This window comes from Barbus barbus (assembly GCF_936440315.1).
Source record: "Barbus barbus genome assembly, chromosome: 39".
NCBI lineage: Eukaryota > Metazoa > Chordata > Actinopteri > Cypriniformes > Cyprinidae > Barbus > Barbus barbus.
In genome coordinates, this window is record NC_136717.1 from 1,290,513 (window position 1) to 1,313,214 (window position 22,702).

Genomic DNA, 22,702 nt, shown 5'->3' on the forward strand with positions numbered 1-22,702 from the left:
TTCCTCAGCATCCGAACTGTCTGCGATCCATTGTTTTCCTGTGGTTTAAATGGACCGCTCTCCCTTTTGATGCGTCACTTCCGGTTTTGGATGCGGAAGTACAATTCTCTCACAAAAAAGACTCCAGAAGTCTTAATAGCGTATTTTAAAGTATATTTTAAATAAAATCTATTTCCTGCAGTATTTTTCTATACATCGACTCACTGGAGTCTCTAACCTGCAATATGCCCTTTAAACAGGACAAAGTGTCCAAACACAGAAAAACTGAGATCCACATGAGACGATTATAAAGACGGCATTTATTGAAGAGGAGAGTGAAGACATAATGATTGAAGAAACATGCTTTTAATTTGATCATTTAAAGTGATTTATGAGTGATGTAAAAGACTGCTGCGCTTATGATAGCATGCAGAGCAGAGAGGTCCTCCCCACACACTGTCTCTGTCTTTCCTCTCCCTCCATAGAAAAATCAACTGACGTGATGGTAAAAGGTCAGAAGGCTGAATCCTTGTTTTGTGGCACATTCAGAGAATTGATTTTAATTACTGCTGGGTGTGAATTGTGCTCAAAAACACATGCCTTCTCTGACAAGTGTTCAGCACATGCAGCTGACATAAACCTCACAAAACAATTATATGCAGTGATCAAGTGTTTTCCGTGTTGACACTAATTTTTTGCGATGTCCGATTCGAGAACCAACGACTCCTTTGAACCAATTAATTTTAATGAATGCTTGAAACAACTGATCTATTCAACACTGAACTCAAGTGGTTAGTGCTTAGTAAGATTTTGCCTTAATAATAGGAGTTAGCTGTCTATTTCAGCAGCTATTAATAGTGTATTTTTGTCATTCAGAAGGAGAAACCGAAACAAGAATATATGAGATATACGCAGATATATGAAACATAAACAAAGCAGCACCTTCTTACTATTTTGATTATCAGTTATGTTGATAACTTTCTTCATTTTATTTGCATATTGGAATGCTATAATAATGTCGCAACACAAGTCTATTAAAAGTGGTCACTATTGCTTTGTCTGTTAAACAGATCGTTTGATATGTACTGAGTTATGCAGTTTTAACCTAAATTACTGCAGCGTCCATCTATGAGGAATGTAAGCTGTCAAACATACACAAGTGTTAGTCAATCATAGAACCAGGCTTTACTTCTGAGTTAAAACAGGACAGAAAATAGCTTATTACTTCTAAATTATGTTTTTTATGTGAATCTTGATAAAGGGGACCAGAGATACAAATTAATGATTTAAAAAAAGCCAGTTCATGGCCCATTTAAATTGAACATATTTGTTACATATAATTTACAGTTCACAGGGATGTTGAGGGGAAATCAGGAAACAGGAGACAATCCTGGCTGTAGATGAGTTTATTTGAGCTTCTGTTATTATGTTTGTGTTCAAAAGAGATGATTAGAGCGAAACATACAGAGTCATAACCACACCGAATATACAAGGAGTTTCTTAAAAGACACATATATGATAATACAGAAATAAAACAGACTTCTGGCCACTTTTAAACCCCAATAAGTAGATTCACTCAGAACTTACTAAAGAACAAATCAAACATAAAAGTAAATCAGAAAAATAATGAAGTAGCCTATGAAGACCGTGAATGTAAGTAAACACATTAGCTCTTAATTTCTGCTGCAGATGAAGTTGAGTTTGTGAGATTCAGGAAGGCTGATCCAGCGCTGATCTCCTCCAGACTGAACTGCTCCTTTTCTCTTCTCGAGTTTGCAGTTTTCTGGTGTCGTTCCGTTCCCTGGAGCCCAGTTCTGATAGCACACCATCTCTCCACTCACCCAGAGCCACATGTTCATGGCGCAGTAGTTGTGTAAACCCAACCACACCGCCGCAGTAGACGCAAGTTTAACCACGTTCATCACACGACGCTGAATCTCTTCTGAATGAACCGAGACCAGATCCACATGATTCTGTCTGCAGTATCTCAGAGCTTCAGCCCACGTCAGATTCTCTCTGATCACAATCAGTTCATCTGGAAACCAAACAAACCACAAGCAGAAACTAGAGAGAGACTGGTCAAAAACAACATGCAGAACAAACACTGGATGAATTTGTCATGTCAGACATGAACTGCAGGAGATCTGGAGGTGATGGATGGATTGTGTGTGTTTTGTGAATATCTACTCACCTTCATGACACACAAAAGGATATTGAGTGGTGCAAGAGATGTCATTCCATCCTCCCTGAGTGTTCAGATCAACACTTGTACAGTTTTCATAACCTCCATAATGATCAGGTTGACCAGACCTCCAGGATCTGAATGAGGAGTTACTCTGATCTGACCACTGCCATGAGTCTCTGAACAGACCGATCCAGACATGTGATCCAGATAACTGTCTATCACTAATGAACTGCTGAACCTGTTGATTCTCATTCTGGTTCCTCACACTGACCAGATCAATGTGATTCTGTCTGCAGTAACTCTGAGCGTCTCTCCAGTTCTTCATCTGATTGACAAAGACGAGTCCTGTGTTCGCTTTAAGAAAAACAAATGAGATAAAGATTCATGAATCAGTTTGTTCATTATTCTTACGCTGCTTTATGGTTTGGATGTGAACAGGAGCAGTGATGGAAACATCAGAAACACGTCATTTAACCCTTTTTAACCCTGAATAGAAGGCTGTCTGTCATATTATCACAACTATGCAGTGTTTCCACCATATAATGCTTATTTTAAGTTTCAGATATTTAAGTGCAAATAAGCATTACAACAACAACAACAACCTTTATTTATAAAGCACATTTAACACAATAAAAATTGATCCAAAGTGCTGTACATAGTGCATAGCAGGACTACACTATAAAAAACAACAATTACAAATTTCCAAAAGCTAAGGAATAAAAATGTGTTTTCAGAGTAGATTTAAAAATGTCCAATGAAGAAGCAGACCTCACATGATAAGGAAGAGCATTCCAAAGCTTAGGCCCAGCCACAGAAAAGGCCCGATCACCCTTTAATTTGTAGCGACTTCGTGACACATTTAAAAGCAAGTGATCTGAAGATCTAAGTGCCCTAGCAGGACAATATGGCACAATAAGATCACAGATATACCTTGGTGCACAGCCAGACAACGCCTTATAAACAAACATAAGAATCTTAAAATCAACTCGAAACTTAATGGGAAGCCAGTGAAGGGATGCCAAAACAGCAGAAATATGATCCCTCTTTTTAGACCCAGTCAACAGTCTTGCAGCTGCATTTTGCACAATTTGTAATCGAGATAGTGAAGATTGAGGAAGACCACAATAAAGAGAGTTATTCTCTTTAGCAAAATATACATTTATAGTTTGTAAAATACACACCGATGTCTGTGAAAGTGGCAATAACAATCCATCACTCATTAACAGCTTTGTGGCTGCGGTGTGTCACATGACAAGCAGGACACGTCGCCATGGAAACAATAGTATTACATTATCAATACATTCTAAAACTAGACAAAAAAGTTTGTCGAGACAAACTTTAAGTTGGCTTGAGAAAGCCGGACCAGAAAGTTTGAAAAAGTTAAAAAAGTGTTAAAGGTGCCATAGAATGCATTGATACAGTATTTTAAATTGTTCTCTGATATCTACACAGAAGGTATGTGGCTTAGGTAAGGGCAAAAAATCTCCAGAAACGATTTTACATGTCCATTTACAACCCTAGGATTTCTCCCTAGAATGAAACGGTCTGTTATTGGCTTATTTGGCAGGGTCATGAATAATAATGAGCTCTGCTCTGATTGGCTGTTTCACAGTGCTGCTCAATGTTGAGCTCTGCTCTGATTGGCTGTTTCACAGTACGGCTCATCAGCAAGAAGGAAGAACAGGGAGGAAAATATATATTTAAATACTTTCTCTCGCAGTTATATCGTCGGGTAATTATACTGTATATAAAACGCGGGCATCAGGGAGCCGTTATTAATATGCGAGGCATTGAAACTGCTTTTGAACGATCCATCGATCGCGTTATAGTTTCACTTCCAAGAGACGCGATCACACAAACTATGTTTACATTATGGAGCAACAGTACTTACCACACATTTCACAAGATCAGATGCTTGTCAGTGGTGCTCAGGATCTGTAAGTCATTCGCCATCATCCTCATCTCTCCTTACTGAGAGTGAAATCTTATGTACTGTAACAGGCTACCGCTAGCAAGGAGCTAACCATGTCCCTTTAGTGGCTCGCGTTATTTGCTTTCTGTGCCTTTCTGAATACAGACACCAACCCATCCCTGCACTTCACACCCCCTGCACGGCCTGGAACATAACATTTATTTAGTTATTTTCGCTGTTGTCCGCGCTTGTTTATTTACAATACCTGCAGAGCTTCTGATGGTTCGGCCGGCTTAGAACAAGGACGGGTTTATGCAAATGTTGGGGGCGTAGTGATCCTGACTGATGCGTCACAGTCGGTGTTATGTTCTGATTCGCCTGTTTTTCAGTGGTCTTTTTTAATCACGAGATTTACATATGAAGGAGAAAACTATGGTGTTTGAGGCTCACTGTATGTCATTTCCATGTACAGAACTGTTATTATTTAAATATGCCAGGGTAAAGACAGTTTTTCATTCTATGGCACCTTTAAGTTTGATGGTTTGCAGTCTGAAATAGTTTGAAGTTTAAAGTAGTTTTAAAAGCAATAGTCTTGTCAGAAATGATGATTAGCAAGTTACTAGCATGTCTCTAACATGATTAGCATGTCACTAGTGTAAGAATTACAGAAACTCAGACACTTTGGACTCCCGAGATGGATAACACACACACAGTGCATTAACATACAGACATCTGTCTCCACATCCCACTGAGAGAGAATACAAGAAAATGCCTCTCTCACATATGCATCAGTTCCTTTTCATCCACTTCTCCCCTCACCCATCTCTCCTTTCACTCAGCTCACTCAGAATGGCCAATAGCAGAAATTTAATGTTCTGCATTAATGCAAGTGTTATTTACAGTCATGTTTGGTATCATTTGAATTGTCTCAGAGCGACTGGTACAATGGTCTCATTCTTATAAGAAGTAAACTAAAAGGTAATACAGATCCTGAGAGTTCAGAGATATTTTGCATACTATAGAGGGTGGGTCAGTTCTCAGTGGTTTTCATGCAAATTACCTTCTGTCCCAAAAAGGTGCTAACTCGGCTTGATCAAAGCAAATCCAAATTGTTAGTTCCTGTCTCGAGTTTGGGGGATGTTTATTCTGGTCTGAAGTACTTAAAGAAATTTGGCAAAAGGATCAGGGCGATTCTGTAGTCGGAAGCCCGTAGTGTAATACCTTACACTATGTATTTCTATAAAGTCAGGTATGCATTCTTTACTCATAGATTTATCTTTGAGAATTCGATGTTTTGTATTGATATGATTTGATCTCTTTGAATTGCTGTGGAATTGACATAATACATACAGTATTTACCTGACTGATAATAAATTGTTACATTTGACCTTATTCTGTTTTACTCTGTAATTATTGACTCTAGTAGATTACGTTGCATCCTTGTTAAAGACATGAGCAACCGAATGAACGAGTAAATATAAAGTCAAGAGTTAACTAGAATAATCAAATATCAGAATAATAAATTAGAAATGGACAAGCAATCAATTTGTATTTCAAGTTAAATACGAGGTCATAAAGAAATGGAGTCAGATTAAATGATAAAATTGAGTCAGATTAAAGTTTAATTAAAATTGAAGAACTGTGCACACTGGAAAGACCGAGCACGCAGGAAACCTTCATCCACCACCGGAAACCGATGGGTGGAGCCTTACAAAGTGGTGACCAGCCTCCGTGATCTCGCAACAGACGAGCAACGTCTTTCCAGCGCGAATTTCGCTTTGATTCTCACTGACGGAGAATATTGAGGTTTGAGCTTCTCCTTCCCTGTCTGCAACTGCTGCGGTAAGTTCCTTCATTTTACTTTTGTGTTGAGGGAAAGCTTTTTGCATCTCACATATAGACACATTTTTAGAACGGGTCGGTATACCCATATCTGTTTTAGACCGGAGCCGAAAAATCCGGTGGGCAAAAGAATTAGCTAGAAAACATGGCTTTTCAGGGACAGTACAGCAGCAGTGCAGATCAAGAGATCATGGGAATTCACGCCGCACACATAAAAAATATCCTTCTTCATTTAAACGATAAAGGATTAAACCTTACGTGGAAAAACAATGAAATCATATCCTGGTTTTTGGCAGGAGAAAAATTGACATCTAAATCAAAAGATAAAAAGACAACAGCTGCCATTGTCTACTTACTTCGAAAAAACGACCTAGAAACATTAGCCGAAAATGAGCGCATAATGGCGAGTCTCAGAGAAATTGAGAAAGCGCGTTCGGATGAATTACAAAAGCTTAGAGCACAGGTCGAGGCGTTTACATACGAAAGACAAGGTTGGGCAAGGAAAAGCGAAAACATGGCGAGAAAAATAGATGCGCTTCAGGAGAAACTCCAAATAGGCAGTAATTTTATATCTGCTCTTGAAGAATGTTGCGACAATGTCGGATTTCCAGTGGCCGCAGTTAAGAAAGCAGCACTGGATGAGACTTTTGATCCTGATAAAAACAGCGATCATGATGTAGCCACATTAGAGAGTCAAACACGGAGAGAAACTCGTAACCGAGCTCCCGTTCAGAGACATGAACAAAGTCAGCGAAGTCCGATTATAACAAGAGCTAACGTTAAACCCAGCGAAAAGCCCTCCGCGTCAGCTAGAGTTGCTGTACTCAAAACCATGACAAACGCAAATGATGAAATAACCAAGATTAGCCGGCCACTAACATGTGAAGAGTGTTCAAAACATAAGCAGATCGTGGGAATGATGCCCAAAAGAGGGCCATTTCAACCATACTGGGAAGCACTGATGTTACAAGCCACAGTGTACAAATTAGAAACTAGAGATGTATGGCAAATCGCACTATTAACCATCCCGGATGAACTCCGATCAAAATTAACCCCTCAAATGAAATCTGGAGACGTAGTCAAGCGAAACAATAATGAATCTGACGAGGCTATATATGAAAGATTAAAACTGGCGTTGCTAGACTTGAGAGGACCACCAAGCGCGGATTGGGGCAGGATACTAGAAATTAAACAGGACAGCAACGAGCCGTTTGAAATATACGCCGAACGTCTGTGGGTAACATACAAAGAAAATTCCGGTCTAGAAAATACAAGCCGTGATGACGAACCGTTATTACAACTCATAAAGAACAATGCTGGCACTCCAGTCCAAAATGCATTGTCAAATGGAGTAGATCCAACTGAAAACACGTTCAGAACGATAGTGTGTTGGGGTTCAAGGATAGAACAGGGATACAACAGATGGAAAACTAGAACTTTTAGTTCAGAGAAAGCATGTGCTACTACTCAAGATAGCGTGCCAGTTTCAGTCCTTAAGGTGATGCAACACCATAATAGCACAGAGTCATGTACCAGAATGCATGGTGTAAAGGAAGCATTAGGGAGTCATAAAAAACCTCAAACTCCAGGAGAACACAGCAGACAACTGTATGGTGAAGACAGCAGGTTTTGTAGTTCCTGTCTTAAAACAGGCCACACAGAGGAGAAATGTTGGTCACTGGGAAGAGGTAGACCTCCACCTTATTTTCTGAAACATAGGATTTCACTTTCTAAATGTAAAGACCAATTGTTTACATGTAACAAGTCATCCTCATGTAAAACTCTTTGTGAGGTAACTGCATTGCTGATGCAAGGCCTCCAGATGTTGACTTCACTTGCTAGTGGGCTAGCAGCTTAATAGTGATGACTTTAAAATGTAAACATCCCAGTTTCAATGATCTTGTTTGAATTTTAAAATTTGTAATTGTGCTAAACACAATGTGCACATGTTACACACATTATAGTTGTTTGTGCTACTACATGTGCACATAGGCTAGTTGAGTTTATTCTTTATGAAACACATGACTGCTTCACTGTAAGTGTACGAAACACTTAGGTTTAAGGTTGTAGATGCTACATACATGCTAGAACGTGTCTCTTGTGTGAAATTAGAATAACTGTAATACTGGAATTGCATTGCAATTTAAGTTACATGTGTGTGTTTATGTTGAATTTGTTTGTCTCTTGGGTGATACACTGTGCTATTTTCCATATAGCTGCAGTTAAACCAGATACAGGAGCATAGAATTGCCATGTGGCCACAGAGTGATTTCACAATTGTCTTAATGAAAATGATCAGCAAGACTAAATGAAACAAATAGTCACAACAATTAGCCATTTGCCTTTGAAACATAAAAACAGTGATTGTGCATTGCATCAGCTCTGACCTGCCTTTCCATATTTAAATGAATTAACACGTGAATTCTATTTGTGACAACTTAGATCTTGTTGCAGATTGATATGCTATGCTACCCAGTGCCAAAAGGGAGGAGTTGGGTTTTCATTTTAATAAGTGTGGCGCAATCGAATGCAAACCAATTCACTCGTCGCTGGGTAGCACCAACCAAAATTTTAATCTGATCAGAAGGACTGATTAAGATTAATATTCCACAGTTAAATGTAGCCACATAACACCACCCAATCTTCTATATTTTCTAGAAAAATGCTAAAAGGGAGGTGAAAAATACTCAAAATTAACTGTGGTTCTCTCAGTATTTGGTTCTGTTTCAGGTTGACCACTGCAATTCCTTGAAAGTGAGATACCAGGAAGGCACCTGATGCCAGCTGCATCAAGCCAGGACGGCGGAATTGTTAAATTAACTGTGGTTCTCTCAGTATTTGGCTCTGTTTCAGGTTGACCACTGCAATTCCTTGAAGGTGAGATACCAGGAAGGCACCTGATGCCAGCTGCATCAAGCCAGGACGGCGGAATTGTTAGAAATAACCTGAAATTGCAGGAGATGGGTGCAATAACACTTCAAGAGGCCAGTCACATCTCACAATAAGCACACTACCACACAAATATCTACATGGCCTTTCCGGATTAGCACCGGAACTAAATTTTTGCAACACAGATTGTTATAGATTAGACTTCACCCATCTCCCAGACATGAGCACAGAACACAAATCTACACCATCGCATCATCTAGACTGTCCAGTCTGAACACTGCACACCACAGAAAACAATGATGGCTTAGATTCCAAATGTGGTACCCCACTAAAGATCTATTGTCCATCTTCACACTGACAGAAACACATAGATTCTCACACATAGGACTTAGTTAATCCCATGATGGCAGTCTCAGAAAGACACACATAATAGTTATGATTTACAACCATCTGCCAACTCATGGAAAACATAATACATCTGTATGGCTACTGTCACAAATCGATGATGTATAATTCTGAATGCAGAGTCAAATCTGACATGAAAATTCAAAAGATTTAAACTTTCTGATTGTTATTGGGATATTTTGACAAACCAGAGGGCCCGCTGGTTTCCCAACACATCACTAATAACAGAAATATTATCAAAATGATTAAATATGAAGTGTTGGCACTTCTATTCATTAACTACAAAATTTACAACTTGACTAGGCCATCGAATGTGACGTAGCTTGTATAACACACACATACACATACACACACACACACATATACACACACACACACACACACACACACAATTACAAAGGATCCAGGATCTCCATTCTCGTACCTAAGCACACTTTAGATCACTACCTTGAAATCTTAGGTGACTTTGCATTGGAGAATTATATGTATGTCTACACCTTTGTAATTGGGATTTAAAATTTATTATTATTGTCATATGTTTTAATGATGCATAGCATTTTTATAAACATGTAAGGTACACTGACTTTTTGCTACTTTTCATATAAGCCACTCAGACCAAGCATTCTTTAATTCCACTACCATTAAAAATCCATCAGAGCGGTAGTGAGGATTTGGCTGTTTTAAAATGAGACCTCAAATGACACCAGAGACCCAATGTACCATTCGCACTTGTTGACATGATATTATGTTTTTTGCCTTGTTATATGTTCTTGTGCCAAATCTCACAGCTTTCTACATCGAGTTCATCATTGGTCAATCGTTGAGCCATTAAGATGCTGTTTAAGTGTCTCACACAAAGCAGTATGTAACCAGCGAGAAACCTTCACCTATTGGAGTCTGCCCAGACATCTGCACAATTGAAGGTGACGAGATTCAACAAAAGAGGCAAGGAAGTCCTAGGAAAAGTGTCACTAGAGACAGAGGTTTCTCCATGATGGAACGACTCAAGAAATGAAAGGATGCACACGTGTTGTTCTCAACCAGACAGGTGAAACCCTGAACCCGTTCATCTACCTGCTGAGTTCAAGCTACATGCACCTGCTGAGACTGGTATACACAAAGGCCTTTCTAAAGGCATCCACAGCTGCAAATACTACATCACAAGGACCACAGCAAGTGTCTGACAAGTGACCTCTTTGGGAATCATTTGGAATTGACCCACGTGGTCAAAGGGAGGAAATCTGTAAGAATTACAGAAACTCAGACACTTTGGACTCCCGAGATGGATAACACACACACAGTGCATTAACATACAGACATCTGTCTCCACATCCCACTGAGAGAGAATACAAGAAAATGCCTCTCTCACATATGCATCAGTTCCTTTTCATCCACTTCTCCCCTCACCCATCTCTCCTTTCACTCAGCTCACTCAGAATGGCCAATAGCAGAAATTTAATGTTCTGCATTAATGCAAGTGTTATTTACAGTCATGTTTGGTATCATTTGAATTGTCTCAGAGCGACTGGTACAATGGTCTCATTCTTATAAGAAGTAAACTAAAAGATAATACAAATCCTAAGAGTTCAGAGACATTTTGCATACTGTAGAGGGTGGAGCCCAACACCTAATGGTTTTCATGCAAATTACCTTCTGTCCCAAAAGGTGCCAACTCGACTTGATTAAATTGCAAATTACAATTGTTAGTTCCTGTCTCGAGTTTGGGGAATGTTTATTCTGGTCTGAGGTACTTAAAGAGAATGTGGCAAAAGGATCGGGGCGATTCTGTAGTCGGAAGCCCGTAGTGTAATACCTTACACTATGTATTTCTATAAAGTCAGGTATGCATTCTTTACTCATAGATTTATCTTTGAGAATTCGATGTTTTGTATTGATATGATTTGATCTCTTTGAATTGCTGTGGAATTGACATAATACATACAGTATTTACCTGACTGATAATAAATTGTTACATTTGACCTTATTCTGTTTTACTCTGTAATTATTGACTCTAGTAGATTACGTTGCATCCTTGTTAAAGACATGAGCAACCGAATGAACGAGTAAATATAAAGTCAAGAGTTAACTAGAATAATCAAATATCAGAATAATAAATTAGAAATGGACAAGCAATCAATTTGTATTTCAAGCTAAATACGAGGTCATAAAGAAATGGAGTCAGATTAAATGATAAAATGGAGTCAGATTAAAGTTTAATTAAAATTGAAGAACTGTGCACACTGGAAAGACCGAACACGCAGGAAACCTTCATCCACCATCGGATACCTTCCTTGGGCCGGATGGGTGGAGCCTTACACTAGCATGTTTCTAGCATGATTAGCAAGCTACTAGCATGTCGCTAGCATGATTAGCATGTTCCTAGCATGACTAACAAGTTACTAACATGCTCGCTAGTATAATTAGCATGTTACTAGCACGTCGCTAACATGTTTACCAAGTGATTTGCATGTCGCTAGCATGTTTCCAGCATGATTAGCATGTCGCTAGCATGATTAGCATGTCGCTAGCATGATTTTAGCATGATTAGCATGCTAGTAGCATGTCTAGGAAGTGATTAGCATGTCGCTAGGATAGATAGCTAGATAGATATAGTCAGATGATAGATAGATAGATAGCTATATAGATATAGTCAGATGATAGATAGATAGATAGATAGATAGATAGATATAGTCAGATGATAGATAGATAGATAGATTAGAAATATTAGATGAGTTTGAATGGGTTAGAAATAGTACATAGACGGGAAGTCTGATGGAGTCTAATGGGCTTCAGTGTGTTTAGATTTGAATTTTGACAGTTGGAGTTTGAATAGTCTTGGCTCATCTGAACATTCCGTCAATGTAAGGGATTTTTATGCGATTTTTAATCTTCAGTTTTATGAAAACCATAAGTCCGATCAGTTAGAAAAGATATAGCACACCCGGCGAGATCAGTCTGAAGATCTGGGCTGAGTTTGGAGTCTGTAGAGTTAAAGCTCTAGGAGGAGTTAGAGTTGTAAATTTAGTCTCTGAAGAATAATAATAAGAAGCTTAAATAGCATTTCAGTAAGTTTGAAATGCTTTAACTTTCTCAAGCCAACTTAATACCAGCGTGAGGTTTTTAGGCGATTGTTATTAAGATGAAAGACTTGAGCTGCTTCTACAGCTGGTAATTATGATATATTAAATATTCACCAATATTTAAACTTTATTCTGATTTTCTAGAATGTGTTCATTCAAACCATTAAATTCTACACAAATACAGACCGTCAGTCACACAGAGAAACATTTAAGAGTGTGCCGTGAATTTTATTATAAATTTTATAAATTTATATATATATTATAATTTATATAAATTCTATTAAACCTCTACAATTAATCCAAAATGCCGCTGCAAGATTAATCTTTAATGAGCCGAAAAGAACGCACGTCACGCCTCTGTTCATCAATCTGCACTGGCTACCAATAGCTGCTCGCATTAAATTCAAGGCATTAATGTTTGCCTACAGAACCACCACTGGCTCTGCTCCCCTTTACCTAAATTCATTACTTCAGACTTATGTGCCTCTAGAAGCTTGCGTTCTTCAAGTGAACGACGCATTACTGTACCATCCCAAAGACACACAAAAACACTTTCACAGACTTTATCATTAACTGTTCCCATCTGGTGGAATGACCTGCCCAACTCAATCCATGTTCCATCTTTACTTGACCCTCTAACTCTAGCACTCTCTATTCTAATTTTATTTTATCTGTCTTTTTATTAAAAAATAAATAAATAAATAAAAATTAATAATAATAATATTTATCGGTACTGCGTTAGACTAACTGAGACTTGTAATAGCACTTGCACGTTGTCGCTCTTTTGTTGGTTTTGATTGCTTCTTATGTCCTCATTTGTAAGTCACTTTGGATAAAATAGTCTGCTAAATGACTAAATAAATAAATAAATTAGCTTCACTATTGAGTCACTACATTACATTTCTCTGCAGTGAGGGTTTATGATGTAATGGACTATCATTCCTTCACAGTCCAGACTCAAGTTAATCTACATATGATAAACGAAGCCCTTGTAGGTTTGTGTTGAGATACTGAAGGCTGATCATATCAAGCTGAATCACGTCTAGTCACTGCTGTATGCTTATTATTAATAATATAAGATCAGTTTAGATTTCTAAGACTTTTAGGCTCTTTAATAGCAAGTTTCTATTTTGACAAATTATCAGGTACAGGGACAAAAAAAAGGATCAAATTAAACAGTCATACTGTTAGTATTCTATTAAAACTTGGTATATGATGCATATATAAATGAACTCACTGTTGTTGCAGATGAAATACCGGTTATCACTACATGGCAAATCATTCCATTCTCCATTTGTCATCATAGCACACTCATCTCTGCCATCTGGTTGTCCAGGTGCCCAGTTCAGATAGAGCACAGGTTCACCTGAAGACCAGTGCCATTCATCACGACCCGTCTTCTGCAGCCCAATCCAGACATACTGAACACTTCTATCATTCACACTCTTGTTCAGCTCGTTCCTGTCGTTCATGTTGTCAGCGGTGGCCAGATCTGTGTATTTCTCTCTGCAGTATCTCTGAGCTTCAGTCCAGGTCTTCATCTCATTTATAAAGTGATACTGACGCTGAACACATTCAGATACGGAGCAGAGAGCTGTGAAAGAGAGGGTCTGATTTAATGATTTTCATAACAGCATCAAACCTAATGAAACTAGAAACCAGAAATAAAACCACAAACACACTCACCAATGAGAAGAAGAATGAAAAATAGAGTTTGGTCCATTTCTGAGGAAGAAAAAACAGATAAACTCAGATTTCAAATATTCAGATTCATTTGGTGCAAAAAATTATTTCAGTGATAATTAAAAATCCATCTTAACAGGAACATAAATGCACCGTACACAATGATAAAGACAGTATTATCATGTCAGAAGACTAGTTCTAGTTAAAGAATGAACATGAGTTGTTCTTACTTCAGAGATTGTGTGTTTCTGTCCTGAGTCTGATGTTTCTGTCTGCAGCTTCAAACTGAGTGATTATTATATCTGCTCTCATCCCTCATCCAGCATCACATCATTTGTTTATTACTCAAAATACATTACCTTTAATTTTTCTTCCTTAATCATGTGTTTCTCTGTGTTGGTCTTTGTTTCTGTAATTCTCTGGAAGTGTGTTAATTTGAATGTGCTAGAGACCTGAGGGTCTGTATGTTTCTGTATGCACACAAGGTTATTTACAAATGGAAATAAAAGTAATTTATGGAAATCATAGACACAGAGAACATTATGTACACAGGTGATGTTGCTTCATCTACTGCTTATGCAAACGTTGATCAAACTACAAACAATACAAAACTATAATGGTATAAGAAACAGAAAACAAAATAATTTGTTGTTGACCTCAGTCTTTAGTCTATGATTAGCTCACCTCACCTCTTATCTGACAAGTCTTCGGGTTTGAGTCGTTCGTTCATCACGTTACAACCCCATAAACTTAACCAATGCAGACAGAGCCGGAAAGAGAATTGATTAGTTCATCTATCTTCGGGTTTGAGTCGTTCGTGCTTTTGTCACGTGACATGACAGCACTGGATAGAGAAATTAGTTAATTTGAATTCCTTACAACAGGTGCATAGTTATTATTATTATTATTATTATTTACTCTTACAGTTACGTAATGCGTTTCTGCTCTCAAATTGTAGCTTTTTATTTCTTACAGTTTATTAATGTGTGAATTTCTGTTATGATGGTTCCTTTCCATAACACTGAATGTGGTAACAAAGGTAATAAAATAAAGAGTTGGTTATTATTATTATTATTAAATCTTTTCCCCTCAGACTGCATAGGTTTAGCTTATGGAGGTGTCACGTGATGAACGAACGACTCGAAACAGGTGAACTAATTCAGTGCGGAACCTATAGGATTTTGCGCATGCGCGGCTGAACGAATCGTGCTTCTTTAGTCACATTAAAGATTTGTTCAAAATGTGTTACGGGGCTGACGAGACGTGAGACGTGCGGATCCATGTGTAAAGCTTTATTCAGGAACATGGTCAGAAACAGGCAGGGTCAGACATCGGCAAACAGGTTATGGCAAGGGCAAGACAGAGCAATCCGTGGAGCAAGCGTGGGTCAACGATCAGCGAACAGTATCAAAAGGGGCAAGGCAGAGAGATAATCCAGAGTCGAAAGCAATAATCCAAACGAGGTGCAAACACAGTCCAAACGGCAAGGCAAAGGGGTAAATCCAGGAAACACGGGCAGGGTCAAACACGGCAGGAAAACAAGGCAAGACTAAGGCTAAGACAGTGGCTCTGTAAAGTGCTATCGCTAGGTGAGTGATAAATGCAACAATTACAGAAACACGGAATGGCACGGTAAAGCAGCTAGCGCTAGGTGAGCGCTAAACGCAGATCAATACTCGGCCCTGAGCAAGAGCAAGTCCCAGGCTTATATGGTGTGTGGTGGTGATTGAAATGATAATCAGGTGTGTGTGATGTGTGAATGGTGACAGCTGTGATTGTGCAATGCATTGTGGGAACTGTAGTCCAGTGTGCTGTGTAGTGAGAGAGTCAATGTGGTGAGTGAGTGACATCTGGTGGCGAGTTAACGGAAGAGCATGGCCAGGATTCGTGACATAGCCCCCCCCCAAGGAGCGGCTTCCAGACGCTCCTATATAGTCCAGGAGGGCGGTGGAGCGGAGGCGGAACAGGGGGAGGGACGGAGGGCCAGGTCCGTGAGGAAGCGGGAAGACCAGGGACTGAGGCAGAACCGGCAGAGCAGGACACCCCGGTGGAACCGGAGACCAGGACAGAGCAAGAGCCCACCAGGGCGGAGCAGACGGACCAGGAGCCCACCAGGGCGGAGTAGATGACCACCAGACCCGGGCAGAAGACCACCACGGCGGAGCAGACGACCACCAGACCCGAGCAGAAGACCCCCACGGCGGAGCAGACGACCACCAGACCCGAGCAGAAGACCACCATGGCGGGGCAGACGACCACCAGACCCGAGCAAGAGCCCACCAGGGCGGAGTAGACGGACCAGGAGCCCACCAGACCAGAGTAGAAGACCACCACGGCGGAGCAGACGACCACCAGACCCGAGCAGAAGACCACCATGGCGGGGCAGAGGACCACCAGACCTGAGCAGAAGACCCTCGCCAGGAAACAGACTGGGCAGGAAACCATGGCAGAGTCTGAGATCTGGGGGAAACGGAGACAGACAACACAGGGAGAGCAGAGACAGACAATACAGGGAGAGCATTCATGATCTCAGGGGGCGCGGCAGGGCAGGACGAGGGTTCATAGACGGCGTTTTTAGCCGTGACAGGACAGACAGTGAGTTCAGGGGCGGCCTTCATGACCGTGACAGGGCAGACAGTGAGTTCAGGAACGGCCTCCGTGGCCGTGACAGGGCAGACCGTAAGTTCAGGAACGGCCTCCGTGGCCATGACAGGGCAGACCATGAGGTCAGGAACGGCCTCCGTGGCCGTGACAAGGCAGACAGTGAGTACAGGAACGGCCTCTGTGGCCGTGACAGGGCAGACCATGAGGTCAGGAACGGCCTCCGTGGCCGTGACAGGGCAGACAGCTAGTTCAGGGACGGGTGCCACCACTTCGGGAGGTTCTGCAGCGGAAGCCGCCACCTCTGGAGGCACTGGAGCAGACTCGTGGACAGGAGAGGCCTCAGGAGCACAGTGTGCAGCCCACACACTCAAAATGGCAACCGCCATAACGGGAAGTACTGAGGTCAGGGGAACAGTCTCTGTAACAGACAGGGTAGAGGCCCTGGGAATGCCAGCTACTCGCACTGACATCAGTGGTGGGTCCATCACACTGGATATCAGAACTCGAAGGACTGACATTGAATCTGTGGTAACAGCCTCTGGCAGTTTGGCGGAGGCGTGAAGAGACTCTGGCTGAGGAGCTGAGGCGTGACGTGACTCTGGCTGGAGCACTGAGACGTGGTGTGACTCTGGCTGGGCAGGCATGACGTGAGCAGACTCTGGCTTGACAGCGGAGACGTGAGCAGACTCTGGCTTGACAGCGGAGACGTGAGCAGACTCTGGCTTGACAGTGGAGACGTGAGCAGACTCTGGCTTGACAGCGGAGACGTGAGCAGACTCTGGCTTGACAGCGGAGACGTGAGCAGACTCTGGCTTGACAGCGGAGACGTGAGCAGACTCTGGCTTGACAGCGGAGACGTGAGCAGACTCTGGCTTGACAGCGGAGACGCGAAGGGGTGTTGTTGTTACTGCCATTTTGCGAGTGAGTGCGGTGTTGCGTTCCTCCGAAACACCCACAGTGAATGAAGAGCCCACACACAGCAAAGCATAGTCCATAAATTGACTGAGAGATGAACGGGGACCCTCGCGGATTAACTTTGACCGGAGCGGCTGATTAATGCCCTCACAAAAAAAGTCTATAAGTGCGTAGTCCGGCAGATCAGAAAAATAGGCGAGGTCTAAGTACTCCTGAATATAATCCTCGAGCGGTCGCGAGCCCTGCTCGAGGGTTAAAAGCATCCATGCAATGTCCATACCTGGCCAATGTTCCTCTGAATAGCTGCTGGATCCTTGTGTGGCCGAGTATTCTGTTACGGGGCTGACGAGACGTGAGACGTGCGGATCCATGTGCAAAGCTTTATTCAGGAACATGGTCAGAAACAGGCAGGGTCAGACATCGGCAAACAGGTTATGGCAAGGGCAAGACAGAGCAATCCGTGGAGCAAGCGTGGGTCAACGATCAGCGAACAGTATCAAAAGGGGCAAGGCAGAGAGATAATCCAGAGTCGAAAGCAATAATCCAAACGAGGTGCAAACACAGTCCAAACGGCAAGGCAAAGGGGTAAATCCAGGAAACACGGGCAGGGTCAAACACGGCAGGAAAACAAGGCAAGACTAAGGCTAAGACAGTGGCTCTGTAAAGTGCTATCGCTAGGTGAGTGATAAATGCAACAATTACAGAAACACGGAATGGCACGGTAAAGCAGCTAGCGCTAGGTGAGCGCTAAACGCAGATCAATACTCGGCCCTGAGCAAGAGCAAGTCCCAGGCTTATATGGTGTGTGGTGGTGATTGAAATGATAATCAGGTGTGTGTGATGTGTGAATGGTGACAGCTGTGATTGTGCAATGCATTGTGGGAACTGTAGTCCAGTGTGCTGTGTAGTGAGAGAGTCAATGTGGTGAGTGAGTGACATCTGGTGGCGAGTTAACGGAAGAGCATGGCCAGGATTCGTGACAAAATGAACGAATCTTTCAAGAACGACCCATCGCTAGCCCTTGTGACCTGCTGTCGGTGAGTCTAGTTTGTTTGTTCATGCCATGCCAAGTCTGTTTCATGTCAAGTCTAGTCAAGTCAAGTCTCAGATTGTGTTTGTATTTTGGATTTCACATTTGTAAATAAACTGCACTTGGGCTCATCACTACGCTCGCCTTCAGTGGACTCCTCATTACAGAATACACCACCATGAAAATGAACCCAGCTGATCGTCTCATTCGCCTCCGTCAAGGTAATTGCTCCATTGAGGAATATGTGGCTGACTTTTGTGAACTTTCCTATCAAGTAGATTTTAAAGAAAGCTTCAGACTGACGGCTGAAGGTCTGGAATAGATGGCCGCGTTCATTGGCCAAGGCCCGCCCATGAGGTCGTTTGACCGACATATCAAACAACCAATCATAGTTCATTTTGTTTAGCATCACGTTTCTGGGTGTGGAAATGTCGCCACAATAATAGACCGGTGTGTGAAACTCTCGGTTGTATTTTGAAGATTCAATGCCGCAAACATTAAATATTTCACATACTTTTGAAAATCCAGCGTTTAGTCGACTCTGATAAGCATTCGTCATCACATTTGTAAACACAACGGCTTTCTTCTTTCGCGAGGGGGTTTGGCACCACGGCATCTTTGTTTCCCGGCGGACCACCGAAAATAAACGTTTTATCCCTGATTTATTGCTCTGTGTGAATTGTGCTCAAAAACATGTCACCTTATCTTCGGTACCCATTACCCATCATAGATCAACTAACATGGTCATTATAAAGGTGTTTAAACTACCAAATACAATTGCTTAAACATATTTGAGGAGTGAAATATCAGATATTTCATAATATAATTAACACCTTTGTGAATATTTTGAATGAAACAATAAAAATGAAATAAAAGCGATACATCACTCGTTCACAGCTTTGTGGCTGCGGTGTCACATGACAAGCATGACGCGTCGCTATGGAAACAATAAAGCGATTCTTACAGTTTCAAACAGTCTAAATTATACTACTACTGACTGCTTGAATCTGATTGGCTGACGAACGTTTGAAGGTGTGCAATTATTTTCAGGGAAACGCACGGCGAACGTAGTTCCAGGCAACGCATTACATGACCATATCACTTCACCAAATGATTTGAGTTATTTCAAAAGGTCCTTACAGCCTAAAACAGCAAAAGAACCAAAACCCACGACACTGGTGAAACAAATAAATATAGTAAACAAAAGGATAAAAATGACAGATCATATCCATGTTTTTGCCACAAAATTATGCTTTATTATGTACGGAAAGCACATACTCTATCTCTCTCCCTCACAGACACGTTAACATATGCGCTAATGTTGTTATCGCCACGATTTTATCAGTAACAGTTTAAAAACTACACGACTTCTCACAAGCGAGGTTGTAACAAACTCTCTCAAACATCAGTTTAACGAAAGCCACAATAAAGATATGGGATACAATCAATTGAGTTTTTGATGCTAATATATTAAAGTGTCATCGTGTATACAAACAAGCAACATCTACACATAAACATTTCACCCCCTCTCCATAATATGCACAAATCAGTTCCTTCAAAACAGTCCATACAATACGTTCTGCAAAAAAGGGGAAAGGGAAATGGTGTGTGGCCAAGTATGGTGACCCATACTCAGAATTTGTGCTCTGCATTTAACCCATACAAGTGTACACACAGTAGTGAACATACACCCGGGGAGCAGCTGGGGGTTCGGTGCCTTGCTCAAGGCTCTCACCTCAGTCGTGGTATTGAGGCAGGGACGGATTAATGCACGGTCCTACTGGGCACCTGCCCAGGGCGCTGGACCAGAGGGGGGCCCAGCTGAAATACCGCTACTCCCAGAACGCGATTTCAACCGTGCCCCCTCAGATTTTTGAGGCAAGTGGATTTTGAATGCAGCATCCAAAAGACAAAAAAAAAAAAACAGCCAAATAATATTTTTTATATTTAATAAACGATCACACCAGTGTGATTAGATCATTCAGTGCTGCTAAATTAAAATCTGCGTTAGAGCCCTGCACGGGCCTCAAATTTAGGCCCAAGACGCTCAGGCCCTAGCCCGGCCCACGTCCAACAGCTTATCAGAATTACCGACCCGAGCCCGTCTTTTTTTTTCCCTTCTCCCAAAATAGTTTATACTACTGTTAAAATAGTTCAGTTTGTATGTAATGGCAAAATTATTATATTTCGTTTCGTTTTTTTAAGTTAATTTAAAGAAACGTTTGGAGCATTTTTGTTCGTTAAATATAGTAATAAGTCCTAAGTTTATGTTTTTTAAATTAACGACCAAGCGGCCAGCGGCAGACAGTGAGCTGATCATAGCCTATGTTTAATCAATTTAGCCTTCTCAAATCATCACGTCTTGCGTAAAATAAAATCTATAGATATACTACAACAGTTCAAGTATATTACAATGTTTAAACGTTAAACCTGCGCTATAATAATAATGTGTGTAAATATATCTAAGTCCTATATCTAAGTTTGTGCGGATAGTGGAAGCTAAAGCGTGCTCTGCAGGACATGGAGGCACCAGCGCAAAAAAAAAGTTCTGATAAGAGTAATACATCATTCGGAACTGTAAAGGGTCTACTTTTATTTGTGGGCACTCACAATACCAACAAAACGTTTTATAAAACAAAGAAAACAAACATGATGCGCTTTCTGCCGTCTTGAACAGAAGTGCTTCACAAAAATGAACCGAAGCTGTGCGAATACATGCCTCACAGACATTATAAATATATCTATAGAAAGCTTTAAATTATCACGAAATAATTTTTTTTTAAAACAAAAACTCTTTTATTATAATCTTGACCATAAACTCAGAAAACCTAATATATTAGTTAATAATTCAAATATCCCCTTAATATTTCGCGCGGACACATTCATGGTTATGTTTGCTGGGGTTTTTGTCACGGTTCGCTCATTCATTGTTTCCTTCTCGTCCTGTACCATGTGCGTTTGTTGTGTGTGTGTGTGGGTGTGGTCGAGCTGTCACCGATCATCAGCGACGCAGCTGTGCCTCGTTACGAGGCCAGCTGCAGCTCGTCACCACACCTCTTAATTACTCATCTGTTTTTCCTGTCCTTTGTCAGATCGTTGTGGATGTTTCCCGTGCTGTCTTTGCGTTGGTCCAGTTCTCGTGTCTTCGCCGTTGCCGTCGGATGTTCCTGTCGTTGTCCCGCGTTGGTTGTTCTGTGTTCCTCGTCTGCCTGGATATTTCATCATCAACACGGACCCGACTCTTCACCTCACCATCCTCCAGCTTAGCCCATCCAGTTCCTGCGTCACTCAGCCCTGCAACATCTCTGTCTGTGTTTTCATCCCGCTACAATAAACTGTCATCTTTAACCGCGATTGCTTCCTCTTCATTACATCATGACAGAACGATCTGACCTCCCCATGGAAGCAGCGGGTGCCACTGCCACGACGTTGGAGAGCTTCATCGCCAGGAGCAGTGAGCGGATGGAAACACAGGAGGCGAGCCTGAATAGTGTAGGTTGCGCTATTCAGGTTCTAGTGACGCAGGTGTCCGAGCTCACCCAGCAACTCCAGCAGCTACGAGCTCCCACTGCGTCACCCACACCGCCAATTCCCCTCCAACCAGAGCCTCGCCTGCCCGTCCCCGAACATTACGGTGGTGAACCCAGGTTTTGCAGAGCCTTTTTGAATCGGTGCTCGATGCACTTCGCCCTCCAGCCACGCACCTACTGCACGGAGAGGAGCAAGGTGGCTTTTGTGCTGGCTCTGCTTACGGGAAGGGCGGCACTCTGGGGAACGGCGGTGTGGGAGAATCAAGATCCGTGCTGCACCATCGGAGGAAATGAAGCGAGTATTCGATCGTGCCGTCGCCGGTAGAGAGGCGGCCAGAATGCTCGCCGATCTCCGCCAGGGTGAATCATCTGTGTCTGACTATTCTATCGAGTTCCGCACCCTGGCGGCGGAGTGCCGCTGGAACGAGGAGGCGCAGTGGGACATGTTCCTGCATGGGCTGGCTGACCGCGTCCAGAAGGAGATCTACGCCCTGGACCTCCCCACCACGCTCAACGGACTGATCAACCTGGCCTTAAGGGTGGACGCACGGCTCGCCAGGGTCGAACGACGCGTCCAGGCCACCCGAGTCCCTGGTGGGTCGGAGAGTCAGCAGGGTAGCGACGGGGACGCGGTCAGCCCCGTCTACG

General features: G+C 41.9%; 2 protein-coding genes across 2 annotated transcripts in view; both read right to left on the reverse strand.

The window, feature by feature from the left end:
* Positions 1–22,702, reverse strand: part of LOC306858939 (uncharacterized protein) — a 429,579-nt gene that overhangs the window by 35,432 nt on the left and 371,445 nt on the right. The window lies entirely within an intron of this gene.
* On the reverse strand, positions 1,653–14,015 carry LOC306858507 (macrophage mannose receptor 1-like; the record flags this gene model as incomplete). Its single annotated transcript, XM_079399073.1, has 4 exons — positions 1,653–2,014; positions 2,171–2,518; positions 13,530–13,886; positions 13,979–14,015. 4 exons carry the CDS (start codon positions 14,013–14,015, stop codon positions 1,653–1,655), a joined length of 1,104 nt encoding a protein of 367 aa, XP_079255199.1.